Source organism: Labrus bergylta, chromosome 10, assembly GCF_963930695.1.
Source record: "Labrus bergylta chromosome 10, fLabBer1.1, whole genome shotgun sequence".
NCBI lineage: Eukaryota > Metazoa > Chordata > Actinopteri > Labriformes > Labridae > Labrus > Labrus bergylta.
The window spans coordinates 17,575,045-17,598,261 of record NC_089204.1 but is presented as its reverse complement, the minus strand read 5'-3'; the positions used below and the strand labels follow the sequence as shown (position 1 = coordinate 17,598,261).

General features: G+C 39.4%; 1 protein-coding gene across 2 annotated transcripts in view; it reads right to left on the bottom strand.

Moving 5' to 3' along the window:
• srbd1 (S1 RNA binding domain 1) overlaps positions 1 to 23,217 on the bottom strand; it is a 50,286-nt gene that overhangs the window by 23,147 nt on the left and 3,922 nt on the right. For both annotated transcript variants that reach the window (XM_020651801.3, XM_065959724.1), the window contains exons 7-15: positions 22,967 to 23,105; positions 22,708 to 22,804; positions 22,374 to 22,548; positions 16,486 to 16,589; positions 15,693 to 15,800; positions 15,286 to 15,443; positions 14,628 to 14,718; positions 14,249 to 14,356; positions 1,326 to 1,417 (exon numbers count right to left, since the gene is read on the bottom strand). In XM_020651801.3, the coding sequence (XP_020507457.2) occupies positions 1,326 to 1,417; positions 14,249 to 14,356; positions 14,628 to 14,718; positions 15,286 to 15,443; positions 15,693 to 15,800; positions 16,486 to 16,589; positions 22,374 to 22,548; positions 22,708 to 22,804; positions 22,967 to 23,105 (1,072 nt within the window). The remainder of the gene's footprint in view (positions 1 to 1,325; positions 1,418 to 14,248; positions 14,357 to 14,627; positions 14,719 to 15,285; positions 15,444 to 15,692; positions 15,801 to 16,485; positions 16,590 to 22,373; positions 22,549 to 22,707; positions 22,805 to 22,966; positions 23,106 to 23,217) is intronic.

The following is a 23,217-nucleotide window of genomic DNA, read 5'->3' as shown; positions in this document are numbered from 1 at the left end:
CGGCCTTGCTCGGTGCACCACCAAAAACTCTCCAATCTATTCTGTCTCTAACACTATCCCTCTCTCCCTCTCTCGCTTTCCTTGAGAGGATCCAATTTGCAAATGGAATTCAGCATAATTCTGCAGCACTTATTGAAAATTACAAGCCAAATGCGTCTCTACAAAACTGGGAAGTAATGAAGAATCTAGAGAGGAAGGCCCCAATCAGACACAGGCAGGTAAATCAGGAGGAGCAGAAGAATGTGAAATCCAGTATTTTGGTGGAACAGAGGGACCGCTGCGATGTGGCTTCACTTATTTAGTTGCAGAAGGAAAGGTGAGAAAACAGAGGTGAGAAAATAGTTGTACTTATGAGGAGATGCAGCATGGTTTGTATTTTCTACTAAATCCATATGAAGAATAAGGGATCCTTACTCTCGCCTAACAAAGTACCCCCTCTTTTAAAAGCCACCCAAACTGCAGATTTCTCATGGCATTCATTAAAGGTATAAATATGGCTCTCCATGTCTCCCATTGCTGCTGACCACAGGAAACTAGTGAAGAATAATCCAGTTTCACATGATTTACGTCTTTCATAGAGGAAGTCTGCTGGAAACATTTGTTCTCCTAAACTGTGAGCTATTCTATCATATACTGCACTTTGTTCCCAAATGATATAGTATGTACAGTGAGCAAGGGACAGACTCTGTGTGAGTGTTACAAAAAGAGAGTGTACGGAGAGCAAACTGAGGACCACAATGGCAGAAATTCACTGATAATGTGAAAGTTATACGGCTGTTCATCTTCACTGCTCTCATGATTCAATTTAATTGTGATTATCCTGTCAAGGATTCGATTGAATCAAAATGCATCCTCAATTTTCCATACCACTGCACATGGCTACTTTTAGTCAATAAAGACAAGCAGATAAATATGAACTCCCTTTTATTATTATTTAGAAATCAATGTCAACATAAATGTATTAAGATTGTAAATCTCCAGCAGCAGCTGGAAAAATCTAAATTGCATTTCTTTTCTGAAAGTTATTTAAAAGTACTGCTGCTATGTTTAAAAAAATATATTTTCTAACTTTGGTAAACTAATAATAAGAGTCTTTATCTTCAATGTATCTTTAGGTTTTTGATTTCTTTTTGAAAAATAAAATTTAAATAGGTCATCTGGAGCGCAGATATTTTGATGGGCATGTTCTTTTAATTTTTGGAGTTTTGTTGATAAAACAATTTAGAAAAAATACATTATTTATTCCTTCACAACTAAGGCCACTTGTCATTAGACAATGGCCAATTTAAAAGCATAGAGAGATACAATTATAACGATGAGGATACCTGCACTCCGAATGTTGGGGTCCAAGTCTGGCATCTCTTTGACGGCCTCTGGACTCACACTGTAGATAGACGCTCCAGCCTCATTGGTTATACTGTGGAAAGAACAGGAAGATAAAAAGTGAGTAGGAAATGTCTGAGAGTGAGAGACCATGGGAGAGAAATTAATACACAAGAAAAGGAAACTACAGTTCGGTTAGCTCCACTAAAGTGGAGGAGAAGGAGACAAGAAGTGATGAAGGGAAAAAACATTGAGCATTTATCACTGCTCGAAAACAGAACAGCAAGGCTATGAAAGAAAATCAATACTGCCTTGCACCTTAAATAATGCAGCTGACCACTTCTCAAACTGCTTCCTTATTTGACTTTGATTAACTTTTATCAATCAGCCGACCATCATACGATCATCATTGCTAAAAAATTATTATCGCAAGTAGTCCTGCCTCTTGACTAAAAGAGCAACAATATAATCTTCCATCCATTAAAATCATTATTAAAATGAAAGCAGGTGAAGAAACACATGTATCAAGACTGCCAACATGAGTTTTCATTACTAAAATACTAAACAGAGTTTGTCAATTAAATTCACATTTAGTGGTATGGATAACCAAGTGACTTATCAGGAGCACAGAAAGAATAAAAGATGGTACATGGTACTGTATGTGGTCCCTATGTTCAGAAAGTATGAAATGTAGGTGTGTATTTGATACAGTAAAGGGCTTTGAGTCAGCAGACCTCAGCAGTGTACTCGCAATTGATGTGACACTACTGCCATCTAGAGCTTATTGAAGGGTACTACAAATTGTTTAAATCTGGCCCAGAAATCAGGAAAAGGTTGTGCTTTTGTTCATTCTTTGGGAAATCTTAGATAAATACTGAACGTTTCTGTCCTGACTAAAACATCCCCATGGTCAGATTGCTCCTATAAATGCGTTTTCAACTCAAACAGTGAAAACATAAAAAAAGCTATTTAACAATAAGTGACATGTCTTCCAATGGACACTGAATGGAGACAGAGCTTGTGGTTGATTGATAATGTCTGATCTTCAAATTACACTGAACACTAAGATATCTGCATTTAAAAAAAATGTAGGCCAGCCTCTGTCTGTTAGTGTTTTTTAGCAAACACTAGCTGCAGTCATAAACACATCACTGAAGTCCCAGATTACAGTACTTGATCTTCTACTTTCATGACAAATATTTAAATTGGACATTTTCATGAAGAGTTTAATTTCAGTCCCAGGCACAAAACCAACAGGGAGGGCCTTTCTGATTTAATTTATTGGTTGCTGCTTGCCAGCTTCATTTTGTTACATTAAAAAGGGAATTTGAGTTCAGTATTCAATTTAACTTTGTTTATCCATGTTTGATGTAATTTCCATTGTACTCCGTTTATATAGCCTTTGAGGAAAAATATTCAAATGAGGATTTAGGTTGGTTATTTCTGAAGAAGAATCAAGCGTAGTATATCACAAACCAAAATTACTCATTTAAAAAAAGGAATATAAATAACCATAACTGGAATAATTGCTGACAAAGACCTCCTTCTTAATACTTTGCATAACTGTCCAATAAAACAAAGATAGCAAAGATTTGTTAGACTCAGCTTTTCTTAAGCTTAAGTTTATATTTCCACGTCTACATCACCTATGCTATTTAAGTATAGATACATTTTATTTTACTGTTTCTACACAAAAAGAAAGGATACTTTTTGATCCCGTGTTAATGTATTCAGTCCAAAGTATGCCGCTTATCATCCATCACAAAACAGACGGGACAGTGGTACAACAAAGCCACTGATACCCGAGATAATACAACGGAAATACAACAGAAGCTGTCATGTTGTTTAGGCCTCCTTTTCTCTCGGGTGGAAGGAGAGACAGAGAGAGGAAAGACTGGAGGAAGAAAGGGGGGGGGCTTTTTCCTCGGGGCTGACCAATATGAAGAAAGGGTCAGCACCTCCCCAACATCCACAACTGAGAATGAGGCCCTCTGTGGTACACACAATAGCACACACACATACACACATAACAGATGCCTGGACCTTGCCACACAACCTTGCCAATTACAAGTATCTTGTTAATGAGGAGTGGCAGAGGCCTTCTGATGAGAATCACATTTAAATGAACTTGTCCTCCCTCCCTCTCTCTCTATTCAACCGCTCCTCCGCCTCACTGTTCTTTTTGTCAGCTCCCTATCCATCGTGCTGACAGCTGACATATCGCCATGGTGACACTGCTAACGAGCACTGGCACATGACCTTCAACGAGGTCAGAGCAGGGCCGGTCATTAAGCTGACACACTCAGCCTGCACACAGAGACACAAAGACACGCACAAGCACACACTTATTAATGCTGAGTAAGACAGAAAAAAAAAGCAGGAAAATGTCAAAGAATCAATGAGGCCTGGACAAAGTGAGAAATATAAGAGAAAATAATAATTTTGTGACAAATATTAGCAATAACTCAGTTTTATTAAGTCTATGGATTGTCTAACACCATACCTGTGTTTTTAACATGAGTCTCCTGAATAAAAACATAACCTAAAAGCAGTTCTTTTACAACTTAATTGGCATCTAATCTAATCTGAGAGTATCTGACTGCTAGCTCGTGCTTCATACCTGTATTAATGCATGAAGATGGTCTAACAGTTAGGCCTTAATACCCAGATCTACACCCAATGGGTACAATTTCCACATGCCAAGTGAAAAAGCAGTTTGTTAAAATTAATTTTATAACTTATTGGAATCATGTCAGACTTTTGTGATTTCAATGGAATTGCCATTAAGTGCATTACCCAAGAATCAATCTACCAAAATATCATGTAGTTCATTTTGTTAGGCCTTCAATTACACTATGTAGGAAAAAACTCAAAACCAACAACTTTTGCCTCACACTCTGTCCTCATTAAAAGACAGTGATCAATGGAGGTCAAGTTAAAGATCGGTTTTGTTCAAAGAAGACAGAAAAATAGACAAAAAAGAGAAAATAAATGGTCTGGCAGGCTATAGTGAGGTGAAACATTATAAGGAATAATTAAGAAAACACAAAGGATATGGATTTAATAGAGGGAGGCCAGCAGGCCCTATCATGTCCAACCTAATTAAGGCTGCCACCGGGGCAGCTGGGTAACAGCACTGTCATGGATACAGCTCTGAGCCCTCACTGCCACAGCCTCCATGAATGTGCTATAGTGAGGGCATCAGCCTGGCAGACAGCAGAAGGTTGTCTTCTCTCCAGCTCTCTGGCCTCAGTGCATGGATGGTCCAAGCGTGGACACACAACGCACACACTTGAAGACACAAAGTCAATCATGGCCTCTTGGTGTAAAGTGATGACTTGGTGCCCCTGTAGGGTAATCATTTATTTGCACTTGTTTGCTCCCTCAATTTTGTACACACACACACAAATGCATTAATACAGGCCAGCCTTTAGCTCCGTCCCATCCTGGGGCAAAGTCACAAATTGGCTCCCCTGTTTCTTCCTCTACTGGTTGTCTTTGAGACACACCCTGGGGCCTGACACACCAACACACACACACACACACTTTGTGACTGGGCCCCTTGCTGCCCCCTAAGAAACCCTACATTGGAAGAGATGGATACACACTTTGATACCTCATTACAGCCTTCTGGCTCACACGGCCCTAATCTAAATTAAAAACAGCTCATCAGATCAGTCAGAAAAGAAGAGGGCCAAATAAGATCACCAACTGATCTGATACACAGGACAACAAGTTAGTGGGAGGGGGAAAGAAAAGTAAGAGCAGATCTTAATATGTCAATGAGACTAGAGTACTTATCAGCGCTAATATATACAACAATAATTACTTGTTTTATAGATACATGCCATAACACTGTAAAGGCACATATTATTTAGGATTCATATTTGATTGAAGTTTCTAAATTCTAAAGAAGTAAAAAACTTTTGTTTATTTAGGTGAAATTTTGAAAAAAGAACAAGTTTTTGTTATAGATCAAACAACATTACGTTAGTTAATTTGACTGTTAGGCGTAAAACATAAGGTTATTTCACATGATTGATTTGTAGATTATTTTACAACAAGAACTGATCTAAAATGGCAAAAAGGTTCAATAACATGCCAGTGAAAATATCCAAAATTCTACAGTATAGTGATGCCTTAAATGTGTTTCTTCAATTTCTTTCATAATTGAAAATGAAAGCAGATCCCCTTAAATTGAAGAAGCTTTGACAACAAATATCTGCCTTTTTTCCCCCTTTCTTTTGATCAATATCCCTTCATTCATCCATTATTTGTGGAAAAACAGGTAAGCTTCTTAAAAACCAATTGAGTTTTCTTTCTTTTACATTTTCTTTGAATGAAATGTCATTTATGGGTGGAGTTACCTGGGCTTTTGTCATCAGGTGCGCAGCGTAACCTGTAATACATTACAACAAAGGCATGGAGGAGCTCAGCGGATATTGAACATTTGCCACTTGAGGTATAGCATAGCAGAATGAGGATTACATGAAGAAACCTGCACAGTATGAGGTCATGCTATAATGGCTTCATCTCTTATCTGTTTTTTTCCCAACTTAGTTCATGTTCAAAATAATTGGATTAGCCTCGTTCTGCTGCTTTAAATGGAGCTGTGATGGTCACATGTTACGTGCCCAAAATATATTCATACTGGAAAAAAATAAAATAAAAAACACACACACACACACACACACACACACACACACACATACACACACACACACACACACACACACACATAAGTTTCTCTGTCCCGGCTGCTCAAACAGCTTGGGTCCATTGTTCAGTCAGCTGCAAAGCTTTACCCCAGGGAGACAAATTGAGGGACGCACTATGTCTAAGTCCCACACAGACACACACACACGCACACACACGTCGGGTCTGAAGACGATGACATTTTTCACAGAGAAAAGCGTCCAAATGGCAGGTGTCAGGGGCCGTCAGTCTCCAGCGAGGCGCTAGAAGGCAGGCAGGCACTCGCACACACACATAAACTCCAACTGCCAGTGTGAGGCACGTCTGAAAAGAGCAAAGCCTCACAGACACTCATGTCAATCTGGTCGCAGGAAAGGCCTGCGCTTCTGTCACGCAAAATCGCATACACACCCGTATGCGCGCACACAGAACCCAAATCGCAAGTACACACATGGCATGTCACACTGACTCATCACACATGTTTGTCAAAGGCAGGACCATCCCAGGGAACAGTGGGACCCTAGGGGAGGATGGCATTGAGGGCAGTAGGAGGGAGGGGCAGGAGATGAGACACAGGCTGACCACCAGTGAGGCATGGTGGGAGGGGAAAGGGAGCTGTGGGTGATATGGATGAGGCTTGCAGATATTCGCTGTCCACCACCTGCGAATACCAAAGATCTTAAGCCACTGCAAGCTCCACACAAAAGTAAAAATATGCCAGTATGTGTCAAGAGACACTGCCTATTTGCCATAAATCCATGATGTAATACATCAAATAGTTTAAAGTTTGCAAGCGTAGAATGCTTTAGAGACTTTAGATTATCTTCCAGAAAATTACAGTTTTATGTTAAATTGTATAGTCTTTTATAAGACTTTTAAATCTAATTATCTGGCTCATAGCATGTAAGTATCTAAAGCATATCAGATGGTTGAGAGGGAAATGGAAAAACAATGGAAATGAGGATAGGATAAAAAAAAAGGATGGAAGGAACAGATAAAATGATAAGGACTAAAGTACAGAAGGAGGCCACAGATGTCATGTGTATTTTATTAATTATTTTCATCCTATTTTTCCTTTCCTTAATGTTTAATATACACGTTGTTTGGATTTAAAAAGTTCTGCCTTCCTCTACCCATCACGTATCAAGTCAAATACTTAACCTTTTCTTGTACCTATAGGTTTTGAATTAACATGTACCCACAGCTCAGCTGAGGTCTTTCCATGCCTCTTAATCCATCTGCTCCCCCGTTTGCTCCACCTTCTACCCAACCTTCAAACCTTCAGTGAGGCCTGAGTGCCTGGATCTCACTCAGTCATTGCTAGGCCTGCCACTGTATGTTCATCACTCACTCAGCCTGGCCCTGGGAGCATGCCTGGACACAGGACATGACAGGGGATACACACAAACACAGTCACAAATACAGTCTACACCACTGTCCTCCAGGTCCATCAGCTAGCCAGTAATAATGATCTCATCCCACCAGGAGTGGGCTGCAGGGCAAGACGGTCAAGGACTTATTGTATGCATGTCTGTGTGTCAGTGCAGGCGCACACTGTTGGCTATCGAAGTATATTTCCCACTGCAAATGCCTGTAATGCTCTTGGACAACTTTGAACCAGTCAAGGAGAGAGCCATGACCACCACAAGGAAGAGACTCTTAGAGTATGGCATCAAACATAAACACTTGTAGGAGAGCATAAACGAACTGACTATGGCAAAAGTAATCAAGTATTTTTTGTATCACCATGTTTCATGTAGGCCATTTAAAATAATTAGTTTGTATTAGTGAATTTTTAAATAAAGTTCTCAATTCAAGGCAGACAGGAGTGCTGACATTGAGACCCTGAAGGATGTTTGTGTGTTTATGAAGAGCATTAACAGGGTCGGTCATCTCATTGCCTTCAGGAGTGAAAGAACAAGTGGTCAAGAAATTGGACGTCGTTTTTAGTTGCCTGTAGCTGTGGTCCCTGTGTGTGTGTGTGTGTGTGTGTGTGTGTGTGTGTGTGTATCATCATCATCACTGCCCAAAGATCTCTGTAACCTTACCCAACATGTTCTTGCCCTCTGATATCATTAACATCAGCTTGTTGTCAACTTGTCGTCTGTCATGCACACAGCCTGAAACACACGTACTGAATAATTCAAATCGTTGTACCCCAATCAATGCACTGTCACAGCAAATAGAGGTTAAATTTAGCCAGAATTAATTGGAACAAACAGGTGTTAGTGACAATAACCACTCATATTTTGAAATTCTTAACACATACTCCTCCAAATACATACAGATGGTCTTAGCCTCATAAAACTGAGATCAATTGTTTCAGCTATAAAAGTGGAGTTTTTCCCCCCAAAATGACATCACAAACTGGCGTCCAGCAGGAGGTCTTTGAATTATTGGGACACAGCTGTATGTCAAATAAGGCACTGTGCATTCAGTGGGGGCCCTCACAGGCACAGACAAACCTTGTCAGATAAATAATACCTCATGCTGTATAATGTCCTGCAGGAGTCTGGTCATACGCAGAGGCATTGTTCAAGCTTAATCATGTAAAGGTTATGTTTTTGTAAATCTAATAGAGGATGAAGAGTCGAATCTGGTGATTTATTCCCCACTTAGCAAAGACAAACGTTAATGGAGATGAAGGACAATTACATGTGATCCAGTTTGAAAGCTGTCACACTTCATACCATGGTAACACTGACTACACTCACCTGTCTGCAGGAATATATTTTTATTTGAATTTTTTGTGAAGAATAATTACCAATTAAACAGCTGACTGTATAATTTGTTTAGGCAAGCTAATAATGAGGATATCTATCTTATTACAAAATCAATTTAACTAATTTTAAATGAGAATTAAGAATGAACTGTGATAATATAATCAGTATATATATATTAAATCACAGGAGAAACACACTCATTCATCACTGCTCATTAAAAGGCCTGATCAGTAAAGATGATAGATGTAGCCTTTAAAGTACAAGGTTTCATGTGAGGTAACAGTAAGTAGTGAGGATGCCAAGCCCTTACTTGTCAATGCATGTTTTTTTTTTAACCTAAATTCTCAAGCCAACCATTACCTCGGATACTAGATGACAGAAAACATGAATCCATATAATAAACTAAAACTGATCAGCTGATCATTAGGAAATGTTCCTAACGGCTCTAGACTGAAAACATATTTCTTATCGTCAATAAAAAAAACTTAAACAAACACACAAACAAACAGTATAAACGAGTGTGTGCTCTTCTTTGGCTGCTTTGGAAAAGGCCACACTCCTTTCAAAACAGAAGAGGTGACTCAGTGAGTACGATGAGTCTACTGAAACAGGACTAGGGCACTAAAAACTACATACACACACACAAACACTCACACACAAATATACAAGTAAGGATGTCCCGCAGGCTGCCATTTCTGGCTGTCATTCCAGCTGAGCATTGAGGCATAAGGACAGAGAGAGCGAGACAGGCGGGTGGAGAAGAAAGGGTGGAGAAGGGTGGGGGTGGTGACACAATGAAGGCTCACAGGGAGACAGGAAGCAGATGGTGCAAATGAGGCCGAGATCTTTAATGAACTACTGCACTGATAAGGCTGAGAGGAGAGGACAGGACAGGGTCGAGGAGTCCATACTATCTATACATATACTGTATATGTACTAGGTGCACATGCATGTACTGTATGTGCAGGAGGTACACACAGACACACAATATAACCCACAGCCATATTATATCTCTAAAAAGTAAACACTGTTAATCACTGGGTAATGTCACATTGGGATGAAGCGATGGAGAAAATGGAGGCAAGTACCGATAATGTTATAAACAAGAATTTAGTCGATAACCGATTTTCGATACTGAATAAATTGTTGTTGCTTATTTTATTTATGTTGTTACTAATTCCTCCAATCTGGCTGACAGAACACTGTTACTCAACATTATAAAACCGTAAGACAGTTTTAAAATCCTTAAGGCCTTCTTTACACTATCTTTGAATCTGCACAGATTCAATTGTATAAATTACAAAAAACAACCTTTAATTTGAAAGTTCAACATTTTTGTAAAATATTCCTTCAAAAGCACAATTTAGAAAACATAACTCCGATTCCTGGGACTTTCACAGGTTACTTCTGACTTTTAGAATTGATTTTAAAATTGTATTGCTTGTTTTTGTAGCCTAACGTGGTCAGGCACCTCTTACATTTGTGATCTTTTAACTTTCTACGAGCCCGATTGCTGTCTTCATCACTGAACTTTTATCTCTTCCTGAATCTCACCTTTTTACTAAAGGTGATCAAGCCTTTGCTTGGTTCATAAGCTTTAAAATTCCCCTCTAGAGGATCTCAGATTAGCCAAGTGTTCATTTATAAATCATCACCGGAACTTTTATTTCAAGTTAGGGCTCTTAACGGGTGTTCTTCTTGTTATTGTTGTTAATTGAACGTCTTGATATGATTGCATTTATGTCTGCTGGGGAGGCACCTTGTAACCCTGGTTTTTAAAGGTGCATTTTGTGCCTTCATTGATATGACAGTGGATAGAGTAGCAGACAGGGATAAGAAAGTGGGGGATGATGTGCTGGAAAGGAGCTGAAAGTCAGATTCGAACCCAGGCTGCTCGCTTAAAGGCCTCCGTACATGGGGCGTGTGACATAACCATTAAGCTATCCAGCGAAGCTGAAATCTCTGTTTTAAAGTTATTATTATAACTGGCTTGCTTTGCTTAAATTGATGTGTACTGCCATCAGTTTGTGTCAAATTATTTCCTGATAGGCTGCTATGTCAAAAAAGAATAAGATGATACTCCGATCATCTCATATCGGTTAATCCCTAATTTTAATGGCTTCTCCTACAAAACAAGGTACAGATGTTAAAAATTCTCGTAAAATCTTAACCTTATTGCAGCCTCGTCAAATAAACACAAAAAAAGTCAAATTTCACACAACTTGTGGATGTTTGCCTTGGAGCCCGAATACATCCTTGCAAGTGCACAGCTGTAGGATGACAAAGACACATGAATGTATAGGTAGAGATGTTTAAGTGACCTTGTAAATAGGATCAAAGACATGACAAAAGAGTATTCAGCTTGTCTTCGCTCTAAGAATGCCGTTTGTCTGCTCGGTGGTTTTTCATCATCAAGCCTGAGCCAGCTGCCTTTACACATGGGCTGCCTGAAAGACTCTCTCTACACGTGTCAATCAAAAACTGCTTGAACATGCTTGGGTATGAGGTCATCGCCAGCCCACAAACGCTCAAGCATATAGAGGAATGCACAGAGTCAAGGATTAAAGCGAAAACTGGGTCAATTAATTGTACTGGGGACATTCACAGTAAGTACTGAGGCCCCTTGCTGTTTCTGATGCTACATAGCCATTCTCCGTCATTGCCATCATCCTTGTTGTCGTGGTAATGAGGTTTCCTTAATGGCAGGTCAGGGTCAGCTGTGGGTCAGTCAGCAGGGGAGTGAGACCCTCATAGTTAGAAACAACAGACTCTCCTCCAGGCCAAGCATCCCTCCCTGCCCTCACAGCATCATCTTTCAAGGGATGTTTAGTCAGGATCGGCCCATAAAAGACTAAAATACCAAACATCTGGATATTTCTAAGGAGTCTTAAATAAAGAATATAATGATATCTCTTCTAATTCTGATTAGAGCTAAATTAACATGCAGTGTTTTTCCTTACGACGGGAAAGGCAGGGTTAAAAGTCATATGTTGCTGCGAATCATGGATTGTTCAAACTTGTTCCTTATATTGCTCTTCTTTTTATCTTATTAGAAGATTTTCTGGAGTGACAACAGTGATGCTACAAATGCCAAATACATGTATGCATCCAAATGTATCCAAACTTCTACTCTACTGCTGCAAAAAAAACTTTGAATATAAATAGCATTGATGGAAAACCAAAATTGTATTGTAGTTTTTGTTTTTTAAAGGATAAGTTTACTTCTTACTATAAATTGGGCAGCAAAATAATGAAGTGCTTAAAATTGACATTCCTAAATGCCACTCACAAATTTGTTTTTCACCTCGTAATGACAAAAGGACATTAAGTCACATTTGTATCATTTCTGCATCATCATACTTACACCCGGTAACAACTTAATCAGGGATTCATTAATAAGACATGATATGATAAAGAATTTTTATTAACTTTATGGCTTTACAATGATGTCAATACTTAATTGTGCTCAGAGATTTGAGGTTAATCTAACCCAATGGGTCCATAAACTATGGATGTTATATTCTCTGGAAAAACATCAGAGAGAATCCCACCTAAAATGTAAGACTGAGTAGTCTCTAAATGCTGCAATTTAAAAGGAAGAAACTAAAAATGGGGCTGGAGATTTAGGAATACAAGAATGAGAAAAAAAAAAGTTGGAGTGAAGGAGTGGAAAGAAGGCAAAAAGCAGTGTGTCTTTGCATTTTAATACAGACACACAAAGCTTGCACTTGAGCATACATGCCTTCTAGCCCACATCTTCCTCGGTCCAAAGAAACCAAAGTGAGACATACGACTAAATGACTCCAGGGCAAGATGATCTGGATAACAGAAACCACATTTCTATGGCTAACGTCAAAATAAAATCTCTCTGCTCTTACAAAGGTCATGTCTTTACTCCGTAAACTCTATTAAGGCAAGGGAAGATCATTCACACGTGTTGTATGCTGCAAATATACAGTTAATAAAATCAGGTGATATAAAACATTCAGCAAAAAACACATCAATCACAGATCCAAAACTCTTGTGTGTTGTGATAAATAGAAAGGCTGTTAGCTCCAGTAAAAGAATGAACAGAGAGATGTGAAATTTTGCATTTTTGGGGCTATTCAAGCTGGAGAAAATGTCTTAAAATTAAAATAACCAAATGCAAGTGAACTTAATAAATGTTCCACTTCAACTGTTTCAGTTCTTGCAGACAGACAGAAAATGGAACTCTAGGGAAAGAAATGTGGTCTAATACACCAACAGTATGACTCTGAAGTGTGCATGTGTACATGAACCCAAAGATTCTGAGAAAAGTCTAAATATGCTCACACACACATTGAAGCACAGCTCCTGATCGTTCTACTCCGTGGTCCTGAAGCTAACCTCAAGTCAACAAACACACATGGAGCTGAGCAGAGCGAGAAAGAGACGAAGAGCCAGTGGTTATTATGCTTGGACCGAGGTTTTGGACTGTTGTACTCTGAAGTGTGGACTGAGTCCGGTTACAGACACAACCTGGACCACAAAACGTCTCTTTAATTGGACCGAAGTGAAACATGGACCAGATGGCTTTAATAGACAATATTCGCTTGGGGGACCCATTCCACTTCTTTTTTCTCTCCATCTGTGTGCAGCTCTCTCTCTCACATTTCCTTACTCTGTTCTTTTGTCTTGAACATACTGTATCTAACTACCTTATTCAGCATCTCTTTCCTCTCCACACATGCTAATTTAAAAGCTTGGAAAGTTTTCTAAACAATCACAATTACCAAGTATCAAATAGTATCAAAGCGTGTCAAAAGTATTCAATCATTTCTGTACCTGCACATGAAGAATCTTCTGTTATTTTTTCTTGGCAGGAAATAACTGCAATATTTCTTTCTTCTTTTTTTTTAGCTGTGATCATCCTACTACTGCAGCTTCAAAACCATACAGTGTAAATATAAATGGAGAGAGCATGAGTGACGTCAGCCATTGACGAGGCTGATGAGGACAACAAGTAATTAGACAAAAATGTTTTTTTGTAACCAGCTGTTCAATTCTGATGTAGAAACTGGCATTTTTAAATTGGGTGTGTATGTGACGTCCTGGTCTCTTGGAGCCACCCTGAAGGGGACACTCGACTAACTGTAGTTTTTTGCCATCCATTGCAATCCTGGAGTTTGCCACTTGGGCAAATCTCATACTAAGTGGTAAAGTGGTGTAGCAAGATTGTAACCAAAGCTTTTAGAGTATTGTAACTCTATATGCCTGTGACAACTTGTAAAAATTAAAAAAGTTAAAAAATATTTCTCAATTGCAGCGTTAGTATCATTATATTAACAATTACTTTCAAGGTGCTGGTATGCAATTCATTAAAAAGACACCCAAAAGCAAATCCCAATACATGATAAACTATGCCATTTTAGTTATCGCTCAGGACAGCAGAGCTCATCCGTACTTCTGCTCATTTTCTTAACTAACTTATTTATTCAGAGGTAGCTGGAGCCTTTTCAAACAATTACTGGATGAAAAAACCTTACCAGTAGGACACATCCAGAGGGTGAAAACGGCGCCTGGAGATTAGGTCAGCAAAGAAGGACTCAGTCTCCCGACATGCTGTCCCGTTGCCGATGACAACCCTGGTACAGCTAGTGTGGACCAAAGAAAATTAAAATGAAAGAAACAATGAGGTACAAGACAGCAAAGAAAATGGCATAAAAATGAGGATACCTGTACCATTCACTTTCCCTGTTTATCATAATTGGTCAACGATTCATCAAAAAACATACAAGTACATTTTGTGTATCTTAGGTATATCTGTGGGTATAAAAAAAAATGGAGAGCGTACATCTACTGCCATTGCATTTAACTCAACTGAAATAGTACTTGTATATTGCTGGTTAAGAAAAGCAGCAGTACCTGTATTTCATCATAAGGTGGCACAGTTTGTCTGCTTCTCGATGCTGGCCTGAATTATGCAGGTACACAACATCAGTATGCAGAATCTGACCTTAGAACGGAGAGACAAGGAGACAGAAAATACAATATTAAAGGTATTATGATGGCAAAAGGCTTGTAAAAGCAATACCAACAGCCAAAGTCTCTCTACTACCATCACACACCATGGTTGTAATAACACATCTGGTCGTTCATGTTTACATGGCATCATCATAGGGAGACTCCTTAGCTTCATAACTGCTTTAATTTTAAACGTTGTGTAACCCAATGAGAAAGAGATGCTTGACCTCATATTTCTTTGCCAGGTCTTAACTGTTAACAGCACTGATACCGAAGCCTGTGGGAGTGTTTGACATTCAACAGCGAGACAAACTCAAGTCAATAAGCCCTTAATTTGCTTTAGCACTTTTTTTGTCTGATAGAGCTGTTAACCCTTGTAATGTGACTTCAATTATAAAAAAAATACCTTTGGGAAAATAAAATGGTTCTGTTATTATAAAGGTAATAAATAAGAAGGGACACTGTAAAACTCTCCTCAGAATTATTGCCACAGCAGTTCCTGTATCATAAACAAGTGCTTACAGGTGCAACAAAAATGTGCATATTGAATTGAACTTACTAGTAGGGGAGAGAATCGCCAGCTTACAACCATGTCTAAAGCCAGGGTCCACCCCCATGATGACACAGCCCCTGACTGGACACACCAACAGCCGCTGCCGGAGGTTTCTCACAAACAGGGCGATTGACTCCTTCTCTGCTGCACTTGTCAGCTTGGTCCTAAAGAGAGGGAAAGTAAGAGAACGGCAGGGAGAGAGGGAAAGATCCGCAGAGGAAGATTAGACCAAAAACAGGGAGGAGAGAAAATTACAAGCTGGTGTGATATGTTTAATTGAAATACCTTTTTATATAAAGGGAAAGACAAAAGAAGTGGGTAAAAAGAAGGGAAGAACCCAGACACAAGTTAAATGAGTTAGTGAATTTCAATGGATGAAGGTTCTACACAATGACAAGTCCCACTTTAAATACCTGTAACTCCTGGTGAGGAACGGCAGAATCAGCCTTTTATAAGAGTCCTCTACTGCATTCCTGATGATCGCATACAGGTCTTCTCTTGCAGATGTCTTTGGCCTCCACCTGTATTAAAACAGCCGTGACAGTTTGTGTCTTTTCTTCTGGTAAATACAATCATTAAGATTAAACGTGCTTACAGCTTGTCTCGCAAACTGACTCTCACTTAAAGAGCAAACATGCCACATATTGCACCACACAAATTTAAAAATACAAATAGAATACAAAATATGAATAGTTATGAACTAAATTTAATGCAGCCACACTGTTAAGGTTTTATAAACAGACCATTTCTTTCAAACTAATCAAAAAGATTGATGTGCACATTTGTCACCATTTTAAAATGATTTCACTCGTGTATTTTGTATTCCACTTTACAAATGTACCATTAAACGTATGTTGTTTTATTTTCTGTCATCTCTCCTTCAATGTAAAATTCAAGTGTGGTTTAAAATCAACTGATCATGCAGCACAAATCAAAGTTCTATCAAGAAAACTGTTTATTGACGATTCCATTTTTAAACTGTTCTTTGTGAAGAGAGAAAATATTCATTTTCAAACTCCTTGAATTTCTTGCTTGACTGAATATTTTTTGTTTTAGAAATTAATATTTTTGATTACTGCACCAACAGGTGGCGAAAAACGTGAATTCTATAATTACCACATAATGGCATATCCAATACATGCATGTGTGTGTGTGTGTATGCCTGTCTGCAGTGTAGGAGTGTTTGTGTATTATTGTACTTTTTACCTAATGTTGATGCACCATCCAGTGAAGTCACTCTTCACCCTATCCGGGATGTTCACCTTCACTGTCAGAATCTTCAGACTCTCCCCTCGGTTAATAGCCAGGGTCTGTACACACACGCAAGTGTCCATGCACACAAGCACGTACACACATCCAAGATACAAGAAAACAAAAACACACACAGACAAATGTCCCTTGTTAAATGCAGAACAACAGACTGTAGAAACAGCAGGTGAACATGAACACATGAAAAACAGACCCACTCACAAACTGTGCAGGTTACATGATTCTAGAGACAGATAACACTCAGGAATGCAGCCCAAATCCACAAAGATTATTTACTAAGGGTCTTTTATATCTGTTTTTAATTAGAGTATAATTTTAGGGACTCAGTAAAAAAAATTGAATTGTACTATTCTATTAATTCTCTGAAACTTCAGTTGAATTTAAACAACAAAGCTCCTGGTGACTGCAAGCATAAAAATCGAAGTGTTAGGGATCTTAATTTTACGGATGACTTTCCATTTGGAATCACCTTAGAAATAAGCGGGAAAGGGGCACAAGTTTTTGTGCCAATCGCACACATCGGGCTAAGTTAGTGTTGAAAAAGGTTACTGTGTGTGTGTGTACACAGCATATATGAGTAAAAAGCAACACACAACCAACCGTCAAAACACAAGCACAAAAACCACATCTCTTAACTCTTCACACACACGTGCGTGTAAAAGTGACACGCCTAGCAGTCTATCCTGTGGCCAGGCCTGCTGTGTTGTGTGCTGCTCCCCCCCTCGGAGAAACTGTTACATGCTGTTAAGCAAACAGTAGTAAGTGTCTGACCTTTTCGGTGGGGAACCTTTATCCCGCCACAGAACAGGGCCAAGAAACAAGACGTCAATCTGGAAACCAAGCGGAAGAAGCAAGCTGACAAATGCCACCACTACGCCACCATCAGCACTGAGACCGCAAGGCCTGCCCCCACCCGCACCCACACACGTGGTGCCATAACCATTACCACTCAGCAGCGCCTTCGGATGTGCTGCAGACACAGTCAACACACACACAGACAAAAATAAAAAAACACCAAACACAGCTAATGGCGCAGCAGAGGCAGGAATTAATGCAGCAGGCTTGCTTGAATTTGATTAAAAGTTAAGATTTCTCTTCTGTTGGCATGTGTCTGCTCAGGGCTGCCACTCTTGACTGTGATGACATTTCTCAAACGATCTTCATCAAAGCTTCAAACTTCAATGTGCTGTGAAAGGAAGGGAGCGAAAACGCTTCTTACTGAATTCTCTAAACATCTGGGAAAGCCTGGAAGTGAAATCAAAGAAGTAAATACAAAGCAACCTTACTAAACAGGACTTCTCCGGGTTTGACAGCTGATCTTTTTTTTTAGATTAATGTGTTTGCAAAAAACTTTGACATACAGGCATGGCGTGATTTTCATTTCAGGTTGATTACTATATGACTATAAGAAGTAAATGTGCATGTGGGGATTTGGTGATTAAAATGAAATCAGTGAGAGTATTATCACCTGAAAGATTCAATACTTGATCAGCAAAAACTGAGAACTCAATTCACAATACCACGGGAGAACAATAAGTTAATAGACAGTATGTATAAAACTGTGACTGGCTATACAAAACACTCTAACATTATTCCTGTTAATCCTTATATATTTAATCTTTTAGATGTAGCAGACCATTTTCCAAGACAAGTCTTTCCATAGTACGCATATATCCTAAGGTGATGCATATAAGCACTAGTGCAAAACAGCAAAGCCAAACTCAGCGCTCTGCTTTTCTGCATTCTTTCATTTAACTAACCAAACTTAACTTCTACTCCAACTGTTGTGAACTAAGAGGCACAAAAATAAGAAAAAAAAAATGTGATCTTTGCCATTTGTATCCTTTCTTGGATTTCCACTGTAGCTGGCCACTTCCCTCGCTGGTGATGATAAACAACCTGGTGTGTGTCTGTGTGTCTCTCAGTTTCTGCCCGGGTTGGGTCACTGGTGGGAGACAGAGGGTGATCTGAAAGGATGGCTGATGTGAGACAGCGTGGAGAAGCATGCGTTTGTGTGTTAGATGGGGCCAGTAGTGACACATAGCCAAGTACCGGCCAAACTCTGACAAGAGCAGACAGAATGTCTTTCCTAGACGCCCCTTCACCCTTCCACCAGCCCCCGAGGGAGGGCAGTCAGCCAACAACTGTCCTCTCTCTTTCTGTCTCCATCTCTGTCGCACCCTTTCTTTGTAGGAATACTATCATCAACACATCTATCCACCCTACATATCAAGGATAAACTAACAAACACACACAAACACAGTGACACATACAGATTCACAGCAGACCAGCACACGCCTTGACCTGGCTGACATGCATGATACACACTGCACTGTGTAAGAAAGAGGGGAAATGTTGCTGTAGAAAAAAAAAAGTTATTCTCTTTGCCGTATATAAGGATAAGGCTTAGCTTTACTTTGGCAAGAGGGATAAAAAAAGAAACAGATTCAAATTTAAAAAATACCTTTGGAACCATGTAATCAATACGAATATTTTTAAGTGGGATCCTGAAAAGGAAAAACCAACAGCTGTTAGTATGATGTTTAACAGATAGAATTGTAGTCTGTTGTTGTTAAACATTTGTTTAATATTTTGATAATTAAACATGAGTTATCTTCATAAAGATAATTATTATGTATTGCACCATTATTCCTTGAGATATAAACTTAGTTAATACTTCCTTTACAGGCATCGAAAGCTTTAAGAACACTACTCAAACATACACACACTGAGTTTGTCTGAGTGTGGAAATAAACTTGTTTTTCCCCACATGTCCATCAAAAAGTAGTCTTTTATTGATGAGAAAGTTCTGTTTATCATTGTTCCACTGCAGGCAAGCCCCAGATAACAACGTTAAACTACCATTTGATCACAACGCAAATCGCATTAAAAATACCCCACTGCACATTCGACAAATCAGCCCTGGCATTTTCAAGAGCGTACCGGCTGCTTATAGCTATAAGGTAAATGCATGCCCATACAACCTCAAATTAAAGCTGACAGAATTAAATCTGAGCTAATCATCTCAGCTGGTTATGTTAACTGGCTTATTCTTAAAGGCAGGGTTCGAGTTATGTGAGAGCCAATGGGAGCTCAGCTCCCATAGAAGGCGGCCGAGCTCCCATGAAAGCAGTACAACCATACATCTGTGAGGGTCTCTTAAGCAGACGCTTCATTCCCATTCAAACTGACAGGATTTTTCTCATATCTTTTTTTTTTACTATCATTTTCATATCATATGGAGTAATGATGAATAATACCTTAAGTCAGAAGTATAATCAATATAATATTAAAAGTGCATAAGGAAAACAATGTGCTTTTACCATAAATAAAGGCTCATAACAGAATATCATGTCCTACACTATTACATTAAAATTAAGAATGCTTACAAGGAGTCAACACTTGAGTGTTACAGCCAAAGTCAGAGCGTGGTTGGCAGGTAAACGTGATGATAATATCTAATAACGATGATGACATCAACACGATGATCATGATTAACAGTTGTTTTGATTATAGTTTGTCAGAGCACTGTGTTCGATTTAGTCAGTCAGGCTTTGTAACTCACATTATGATCTGATAAAAGCTAGAAATATCTTCTGAGCAATTAGATTCAAGGAATTTAACTGTTTGATGTGTGTATGGGGTGCACGAGCCACACGTGTCATGATAGAAAAAAAACATCATTATTCTATTAAAGCACAAAGGACTTTAGTGTTGAATTTATGTTTTTATTAACAGACTTACATCAATCAATTCCTTATGAATTCCAGGTCTAAATTACAGCTTCTCTTGATCTAACTTGATTGTAAAATTAATATCTTTCGATGTTGCACTGTTGGTCAGACAAAACAAGCCATCTGATGACATTTCCGGAAACATTTTTTAACCCAGAAAATAATTGAAAAAGTATAGAAACGGCAAAAAATAACCTGTCCCAACCCAAATCTTTTCAAGCCTAAAGTGCATTTCAATCACATGATAAACACGTAATGATCATGTATCCCTACATACAGTTTAAACTACCCTACTTCACTTAAATTCAGACTAAATTTCCTGCTTTGTATCTCTTTGGTAAACTATACATAAAGTATACAGTATATGGACTATACATATGGAAGACACAAATGCTTCTTCGATTGGTTACCACAGGGTGTTATTTCCAATCTATATTTGAATTCCCATGTTCACTGGACCGACGGTAACATCTCTCTGCCTCTCCCTTCATACATTGCCCCATCCATTTCCTTCAGCAAACCAGAAACGGTGCTTTAATGAAATGTGCTAAAGCAAGTGGGCGAGTGTGTGCTCACACACATGCCTCCTGTCAAAACACATCTCCCACCTGCTCCCACTTCCTGACAACTTGACGGCTAGAAAAGGTTCATTTTAGCCGGAATCTGACAGCTAGCAGGGTCAAAGCAGCCTGTGGATTAACCCTTCATGACAAAGGCGAGTCATCGAATTAAAGGCTTCTCAAACACTGAGAGCAGAGGGGAAAAGGGGAGGTGTGGAGTGGATGGGAGGGCTGAGTTTTCATCAGAAAAAGAGGCAGCGAGGCAGAGCAGGAGAGATAAGTGACGTACAAATCTTCAGCATCGCTCATCTGTTCACTCTTTTCCTCCCTTTTCCACCCCCACTCCCTCTCCCCATCCTGCTCCCGCCCGCCTGTGGGCCCAGCAGCAGTAGCTGTCACTACAAGAGAGCGCCTGTCAATCAAAGCTTCCTAATCCAATGGCATGTCGGCAGGGGACATGTCACATATGTTAAGAGGAGAGAATGAGGGGACTTGCAGGGTGTGCTTGTGTGTGAGCAAGTGTGTGCGCATGCATGTATGTGTATGTTATTGTATGACTGTAGGGCAGAGTGCGGTTTGCCAGTGAGTGTGGTGTGGCAGAGAGGCAGCGGGTGATAGAAGCTGTGGTGACACATGAGGCCCAGGACCAACTCTGAGTAACCCACTAGTCACTTGAGGGACAGAGGGGGAGCAGAGGAGGCAGAGCAGGGCACAGGTTGGGTAAATATGGAGGCACAAACGAGATTAACTGCGACTGACATGGCTAGTATTCAGAAGCAAGAAATGACACAAACACAAACCGATGGTGCGCTTTTATTTGTGTTTGTGTCTATGTTTTTGAGAAAGTAACAGATGAGCAAAACACACAACGCAGGTGTAAATATGTTTTAACCAACTCCTGGGACAGTCAGAGTCCCAAACCATGGCACTGTTATATTTGTAGACGCGGGCTAAAAAGTTTGGAAACCCCTGTTATAAATAAAGTCAAATGTGGTACTTTTTATTGTTTAGTATCTGGCTGACAAGAAAAAAAGGTGTGTCAGGAACTAGTTACACTAAAATCCAGTGATGCTTGTAGAGCAGATAACATTCCTAGATTAATCAAAGCCGGCAAGCCAGATAAAATGCAGAATTAGTAAAGGCTGTTTCGCAGTAACTGCAGATAGTATAGAAGAAGTCAACCTAAATATGATCTATGTAGGGTCAAGCTTTTGAGAACACTCGGTTCAAAAGTTAGACCATCATTCAGTCAGGTGAGTCAGTGTCCATCAGAGTGAATGAAAATTAAAGGTAGAAACACATATTCTAGAATTAATTAGTGTTATCTGTAATTCAATTTCATTTCCTTCACTTCCTTAAAAGTTGACTGGTACTTTGAATACAGTTAACCCTCATTTTTACTCCCTGAATAAAAAGTAACTCTCATGTTTAGTGACTTAGATTTGTTTGGGACTGTATTTAGTCCAATATTTAGTGGCTGATGCATTGAATTATTAACAAAACTGATGAAAACCCTGGACTCTCTACCTACCTGATGGGACTGGATGCGCTGGATGTTGTTGTTGAAGTTGAAGTAGAGGTGAAACTTGTCAATGTCCTTGTTTTTGTTTGGTTTTTGGTGGCCCTGGACAGCCTTCTCCTGCTCCCTCTCCTTTAGAGCTGACTTGGACACAGAGGATTGGATGGTCACAAAGCTGTTTTCACACCTGACACACAAAGACAGAAACACAGAGGGCAAGAAACAGAAGCAGGGTATTGTGTTATTATTGTATAATTTAAAAGATAGTCTTGTTTCAGTAGTGAAGAAACAAAGGCTACTGTCAGAAACAGACCAGAAGTTTGAACCGCTGTGCTAATGTTCTTACAATGTTTTGATGTAGCTGAGTGTCTCTGGGTCTTTTGCTATCATATCAGCTAAGATATGCTCCACACCTGTAGCCACTTCTTCCACTGACGACAGACCTATTATAAACACAAATACACAGAATTGTGATAGTATAAGTGACACACCGCATGCATGATATATGCAAGTCTAAATCTGTATGTTTTCACCACTTAAATCAAAGCTAAGAGTCTAACAAACATTGACCATTAGCTACTTGTGTACAAGCGTTTAAATCTTACCCTCAGTGCCAGGCTTTACCCATTCCCTTAAATCCAGCGTGTGTGGGGAGTCCAATAGAGCAGAGACGGCCACCTCAAGGCCGAGCGCTTTGGCCCTGCGAGCCTTCGTCAGCTTACTGCCTTTCTTATAAGGAGAATACTACAGACAAAGACAGAAGCCCAGACTTAGATGACTGACAAGAAGAGGGGGTAAGAGCAATGCTCAGGTGTTATTAAATAATATTGGAAGACACTTTATATAGTACTTTAGC